This window comes from Anguilla anguilla, chromosome 9 (genome assembly GCF_013347855.1).
Source record: "Anguilla anguilla isolate fAngAng1 chromosome 9, fAngAng1.pri, whole genome shotgun sequence".
Lineage (NCBI taxonomy): Eukaryota > Metazoa > Chordata > Actinopteri > Anguilliformes > Anguillidae > Anguilla > Anguilla anguilla.
Window position 1 is genome coordinate 15660452 of NC_049209.1, and position 7747 is coordinate 15668198.

The 7747-nt window shown below is 38.3% G+C and overlaps 1 protein-coding gene across 1 annotated transcript; it reads left to right on the plus strand.

Annotated features, from left to right (window-relative positions):
- Positions 1 to 259: 259 nt before the first annotated feature.
- LOC118236396 (SLIT and NTRK-like protein 2) lies at positions 260 to 7514 on the plus strand. Its single transcript, XM_035434744.1, has one exon. The coding sequence runs from the start codon at positions 872 to 874 to the stop codon at positions 3425 to 3427; it is 2556 nt and encodes an 851-aa protein (XP_035290635.1). The 5' UTR covers positions 260 to 871; the 3' UTR covers positions 3428 to 7514.
- Positions 7515 to 7747: the final 233 nt, after the last annotated feature.

Consider the following 7747-nt stretch of genomic DNA (forward strand, 5'->3'; position numbering starts at 1 on the left):
AAACAATATTTGTTTATAGTCACCATTTTTTCACATGATAATGATTCTACTATACATTCCAGGAATGCAATCGACTTGGCTGTTTTTAGAGGGATTGGCCATAGTGATAACCATAACATCAGTAACAGGATGTAGGCTTTATTAGCGTGTGGTTTTTGTGCATAAAGTATCGTAACGATTCAGATAGGACACAATAATAAGGTCCCCACCAGCCGTTCAATTCGCGTGACGTAGTGTTCTCAAGTCAGGGCCGTGGGAGGGCGCAGCCTCAAAATCCAAACTAAGCGCAAACAGCTCGCTCTTCTGAGGTGAGTGCACAAGCGTGGAGATCATCGCAGCTTGCGTCAAGTCTTTTCCATTATTACTTCTAATTCTTTTTCATCCCGTACTGCAAGTCTGTGCTTCAAGTCAAGGAAAGCTGAGGATTTCGGAACAGTCAGTTTCGATTTGATAAAGGATGAGAAACACTGGGATCAGGAGGAGACATTTAGTTCCGTTTTGTCTCTCAGTGAGTATCTTGCAGTTACTTGTGTTGTCTTGGGAAATACTTAAAACTTCTGCATGAATGATCATCGTGGGGACTGCAGCCTTTTGTAAAGGCATCCCCTGAAAAATGAAACTATTCCCTGTCGAGTACACCCCAGAATGTATCTGATTGCACTCTTCGTTTCATTTGCGTTTTGGATTTAAAACACGTCTGGTGGAAAAGCGTGTGTGCATATTGAGCTGTGCTCAATTTTGTCTACCGGTTGTATCCTGGGTTTGCATGTTTTTTGTTTGCATTTTTGTTTTTTAATCTTTTTTTTTGTTAAATTTACCATTTTGATTTAACGACGTTGATGCTGGAGTTTTCAGCAACACTGTTATAAAAATGCTGAACAGCGTTTTGTTGCTAAGCGTTTTAACAGTGACAGTTTTATCCTCGAAGACTGAAAGCCGAAAAACTTCGAAAGACATTTGTAAGAGTCGTTGCTTTTGCGAGGAAAGGGAGAACATTTTGAACATCAACTGCGAAAACAAAGGATTTACCGCAGTCAGTCAATATCAACCACCCCAAAATAAAATATGCCAACTCTTTCTTAATGGGAACTTTCTGTCTCGACTCAACCCCAACGAGTTTGTGAATTACGGCAATGTTACAAGCCTTCATTTGGGGAACAATGGTTTACAAGAGATTAAAACGGGGGCTTTCACTGGACTTAAAATTTTAAAGCGACTTCATCTCAACAACAATATCTTGGAAAGTATTAAAGAAGACACTTTCGCCGGTTTAGAAAGTTTGGAGTATTTACAAGCAGATTACAACTACATCAGCTCAATTGAGGCAGGTTCGTTCAACAAATTGAATAAATTAAAAGTACTAATACTTAACGACAACCTGCTGCCTTCGCTTCCGAACAATGTGTTCCGCTTTGTTATGCTAACGCATCTGGATTTGAGAGGGAACAGGCTGAAAACATTGCCGTTTGCTGGTGTATTGGAACACATAGGAGGTATTATGGAAATCCAACTGGAGGAGAACCCCTGGAATTGTACATGCGATCTGATCCCTTTGAAAGCCTGGCTGGACACAATTTCCGTTTTTGTGGGTGATATAGTGTGTGAAACTCCTTTCAGATTGCATGGGAAAGACGTTACACAACTGATTAGACAAGACATTTGCCCGAGAAGAAATGCTGGCGATTCAAGTCACCGCGTAATGCAGCCTCCCTCAGATTCTCGGTACGGTCCCTTTCCAACGTTACACACAGGCATCACCCCAACAAGAACACCGAAAGCGTCCCGTGCTCCTAAAATGAGAAATCGGCCCACACCTAGGGTGACGGCATCCAGTAAAGATAAACACATATTTGGACCCATCATGGTTTATCAGACGAGATCTCCCATAACAATTACATGTCCAAATATATGCATCTGCACTCTACAGAATCCGGATAGTGGGCTGAACGTAAATTGTCAAGAAAGGAAACTGCATAATATATCAGATCTTCATCCTAAACCATCTTATCCAAAGAAACTGCACCTCACTGGTAATTATTTACAAGTAATATATAGACCTGACCTTACAGAATATAGTTCTTTGGAGCTCCTCCATCTAGGAAACAACAGAATAGCAGTTATTCAGGATGGGGCATTTGAAAATTTGACTAGTTTACGCAGACTTTACCTTAACGGTAATTACATCGAAAGACTTTCCCCCTCGTTGTTCACAGGGCTGCAGAGCCTTCAGTATTTATACTTGGAGTATAATATTATCAAAGACATTCTGCCGCAAACTTTCAACTCATTACACAATTTGCAGTTACTGTTCCTTAACAACAATTTGTTAAGATCTTTGCCTGATAACGTTTTTGGCGGCACAATGCTTACCAGGCTTAACCTTAGAAACAATCATTTCTCTCATTTACCCGTACGAGGTGTGTTGGACCAGCTCTCTGCATTTATTCAGATTGATCTCCAAGAAAACCCGTGGGATTGTACCTGTGACATTGTCGCACTGAAGAATTGGATGGAACTGTCCAGCACCAGCGTTGTAGTTAACGAAATCACATGTGACTCTCCCTCTAAACAAGCAGGGCGCCTTCTGAGGTCTCTACGAAACGATGCGATTTGCCCAGAAACAGGCGTAGTCACGGAAACCGCAGATCCCTCTGTGAGTACGAGCACTGATACAGCTCCCTCTACAGCTAGTGCAGCATTGGACACTGTGTCAGAAATGCACCCAGAAGTACCCTTGTCTGTTTTAATTTTGGGTCTACTGGTTGTGTTCATCCTGTCCGTCTGCTTCGGTGCAGGTTTATTTGTATTTGTGCTTAAACGTCGCAAAGGGGGTGACAACATCCCTTCAGGTACCAATAATTTGGACTTGAATGCGTTTCAGGTTCAGTATGGCTCCTATAACACAGAGCCAAGCACAGACAAACCGGAGAATAATGTATATAACTACATACCACCGTCTGTAAATCAGATGTGCCAAAACCCTATTTATATGCAAAAGGAAGATGATCAAGTAGCGTTCTACAGAAACCTAAAAGAATTGAACTTTAGTTCCATGGATCCTAAAAAAGATGAGCGGTCAAGAAGTCCTGCATATACTATAAGCACAGTGGGGTTCGGTGAGAAACAGTCGTGTGGAAACCAAGAGTCGGAGCTGCTTTATCAAAACGTTGCCGAACGAGTTAACGCGCTTCCAGCTGCGGGGATACTAAACTATAATTTTTGCACCTTGCCCAAAAGACCTCCTGCGCCCCCATACGATTCGAGGCGCAACAACCAAGACAGGTTAAATAAAGCGGTCTTGTATGGGACCCCGAGGAAGTATGCTGAACAGTGTCAAAACGAATACCCTATGCTTCCAGGGAAACTAAAGACAGTACCAGACTATCTTGAAGTCCTGGAAAAACATACTGCCATTAGCCAATTGTAAACAAATTAGTAGACATAGACTACATCTAGGCATATAGCTAACCTGCAAATAACGAGGACAACATCTCGTAAACGAGATTCAGACTTTATTTTACTTGCAAGCTGTGTAAATGAGAAAATGAAAAATATGTAAAAAGTGATGTTACGTTTTATGTTTTACAGGTTACCTACTTGAAACGTAGGTTATTTTTAAACAGGAATATGTATAGTAGAGGTTTATGCTTGTGAGATGTCTTCGGTTAGAATGATTTTCATTTTCAGAACTTCAACACAACTGAATAATTTTAAATGTCATTCCTGTACATAGGGTCTGATGCTGATACGCAACGCAGTTGTTTAGTGTTCCATTTTTTTTCCAGAAGTGCCTTTGCACTTAAATGTAGGTCTATTTTACCGTTGCTTTCTATTCTAAAATACATTTGAAAATATTTGTTGTATTTTAAGAATCTTGATGTAAAATAGCATTCAATTATATATCCATTATATTACATTATATTTAAAGGGTACACCTTATTTATATGTATTGAGTAATATTTGTAAATAAAGGTGCCTTTTGAATTGTTAAATGTGCACACTTTTAACAGTGTATGGTGTAAATATGACAGAAGTTCTATTTTAACAAAACGTGTTTGTTTATCTTCGATTAGCGTTTCAATAAGTACTTTCAGAAATGCTTGCATGTCAGTGAATGCTCTGTTTGGCTGCCTTTTCATTTAAATATACCATAAGACCTCAGTGAGCTATGCGAAACCCTGGCTGTGGCAGAGTTGTAACAGAGTGCGCAATCCAGTGTACAGACGACAGTTCGTTAATAGAAAAAAATGAGCACAATGTTACAATGACAATTATTATTTCAATTGTTTCCTAATTACAGCGGCACACAATTTGTACCATGTAGCCTAGTTCATTTTGAATAGCTCACACATTACCAAAGACATTGTTAGTTATGATGCTATGTCGTCAAAGGAGCGTTTATTATGATTTAGCGTTCTTCTGCTTGAGCTGGATCCGTTTTTTTTTTACCTGTCAGTTTAGAAACTGAAGTAGAGTAGTATATCCCGTCACTCTGGACACCATATGATTCCTTTAATGGTAGCCTGTGCCTACGTCAATTCCTTTAATAATGTCAATGTTCCTGCTTATGTCGGTGCCCTTTTTTAAAACACGGATTGAGTCCTCAGTACCACAAAATGCTTGTCACCTAAACAAATATGCTATTACAATACTGATTACAATTAACATTAGATGAAGACACTTGGAGTTCAAACATGCATCTGTTTAATTTAAACATGCACTCATAACTGTAAACTGTAGGCATACCATTTGGAAATAGATACTCCAGTAGTTGAAGTTGAGTGACCAGTAGCTATCTCAACCATTGTTAGTTTGCACTTAAAGTGTATTTTCCCCCTTCTCTCAGTGTTGTTCCCCCCCCCTTTGCTATTGAGAATAAGAAAGTTGTACATGTCCTGCATGATAATGTGTCTGGGAATCATGGAACAATGTTTTCTTCTCCCACACTGAGACTGAAAGGGTGCATATGTGGCTTTCTGATGAACATGATCATAAATCAGTGAAAGTCAACTGTGCTCAAAATTGTACCCCAACTTGCAATTTGTTGTATAATCTGCTTTATTGGACTGTCAAATATCAAATATTTGCAGAAAGGGCAGACCTTTACAGTGACAGACATATTGTGAGGTGCTATGAGATTTACCCAATCTGACCTGTATTGCTTCTGTCCCATTTTTGTCTATGGTGTGATTGTATAATTTATACAAGAAAAGAGGTTGGTGCAAGATATGCTGTGATAAGAGATATAGAGACAAGTGGGTGGATTGAGAGCAGGGTTTTCTTCACTTGCAGACGAGGAAGGCTGAAGAGACTGTGACTCACTGTCAGATGTCTGCGACTGGGTGATGATCCTGGAGCGACTCTGGACTCCTTTAAAATCCCCTCAGCCATTTCATGTTTACTGAAAGGAGTTTTAATTTGCTGAGGTTTTAGATGAAACCCTAAGAGAGCTGACACGAGAGGCATAATCACACTGACATTTTTGGAGATGTTAAGCCTGCAGAAGATGCGTGAGCAATCAATGTTCATTCATTTCATCACTGCAGCATTGTTCAGAAGTGCAACAAATTCACTTCCATATAGCTAAAATGGAATCACGCACATTATAGAGGATACATTTTGAAAAAGGGAATTTAACACTGCTCCCAATTTGCCCTTTTGGATAGAAAATCATTTAATTTACAGGCTATAAACAGGGAACCTACTATATCTGCCCTGTTTTAGCACTACAAATAATAAACAATTACAAAACTTTTTTTTCAGTTAGGTTATTTGAAGCTTCTTTTTTTATACTTTTTAAGGTTAATTTAACAATCAGATACCGTTTAAAGCAATCAATATTATATAGAAAGGGTTTGTGCTCTCATTTCAGTCCTTTGGATTAAAACAGAGGTGTGCATATTTGGAACTGAATTAAAATGTATATCACTTTTTGGATTTTCTTCCACAAGTTAACCACTTGTCATTAGCCTACACATAAATAGAGGCTCTTATTGGTAGTTCTCTCTCTAATTATCTTGGACACCTGTGGTGGCACTTTAGAGTTTACTATATAAAACTGCAATCTGCACATAATGCCAAAATATTTCAATCGCTTAGTCTCACCTTGACTAAAAACCATATCTTTTGAGAATGTAGTTAGTCTGACCTCCATAAAATGTTATCCTCCATAGAGATTATAATTTTTTAAAATGTAATTATGTAACACAATTAATTAATACATTGGCCTTCTGTAGTGAGCACTTTATCCAGGAATATGCCCACATATTTGCGTGACAAACTCTATGACAAACTGACCATCTATATCTTTGAGTAAATAAATACATAAATGCATAAATAAAATGAGGGGAGAGCATCAGTATTTTACAATCTATCAGCTAGTGCTGTAACTAACTAAATTTACAGTGCCATGAAAAAGTATTTGTCCCTGCCTGATTTCCACTATTATTGCATATTTTTCACACTGAATAGTTTTGGATATTTAGACAAAATGTAATATTAGACAAAGGGAACTAAAGTAAACCCAAAACAGATTTTAAAAATTATTTCATTTTTTAAGTGAAAGTTATCAAACACTCATATCACTCATGTGAAAAAGTGATTGCCTCATTAAACTTAACTTTGGCTGCACCAACTTTAGCAGCAATAGCTGCAACCAAACGCTTCCTATAATTTGATATCAGTCTTTAACCTTGCTGTGGAGGAATTTTAGCCCACTCACCTCTGCAGAACCGCTTTAATTCAGGTTTTCGAGCATTGGCTGCTCGTTTCAGGTCCGACCACTGCATATCCATTGGGTTCAAGTCAGGACTTGACTTGGCCACTCCAAAACTTTAATTTAGTTTCTTTTCAGTAATTCAGTTGTGGACTTGCTTTTTAGTTTTGAATCGTTGTCTTGTTACATAACTCAATTATGCTTCAGCTCATGAACAGATGACTGGACATTCTCTTTTTTTTTTTGATTTTCTGGTACAGGGCAAAATTCATGGCAACAATGGCAAGTTACCCAGGTCCGGGTAGCATCCCCACACCATCGCACTAGCACCACCATGTTTGACTGTTGATATGACGTTCTAACTGTGACAGGCTGTATTTGTTTTACGCTAGACATAATGGGACCCATGTCATCCAAAGTGTTCAACTTTTGACTCATCAGTCTATAGACCATTATTTCAAAAGACCTGGGGATCATCCAGGTGCAAATGTGAGATGAGCATTGATGTTTCTCTTGGCTAGCTATGTTTTCTGCCTTGCTACTCTTCCACAAATCCCATTTTTCCCAGTCTCTTTCTTATTGTGGTGTCATGAACACTGATCCTAGCTGCAGTTCTTTGGATGTTCATGGATGACTTGCAGCACCCTTGGAGAAATTTGGGCACTGCTGAGGAGATTCTCCACTTTTCCTAGTGTTCTCCATTTGGAGATAATGGCTCTCATTGTGGTTCGAAGCTAATAATCAATTAAATTTTGATAATTAACTACTGGGGCAATTACTTTTTCACATGGGTGTTTAATATATATATATATATATTAAATAAATGAAATAATAATTGAAAAAATGTTTTTTGTATTTACTCAGGTTCCCTTTGTCTAATATAACATTTTGTCTACTAAAAATCTGAAGCCATTCAATGTGACAAATATGCAATAATAGAAGAAATTTTTGGTTTCCCAAAGGTGGATATAACTATTGAATTATGTCAGTTTTGCTGAATTTTCAAATTCAGTGTTTCATATGTTTTGCTCT

Bases quoted from the DNA above. Each gene is read 5' to 3' on its own strand.
- LOC118236396 (XM_035434744.1), top strand. From the start codon at position 872: ATGCTGAACAGCGTTTTGTTGCTAAGCGTTTTAACAGTGACAGTTTTA.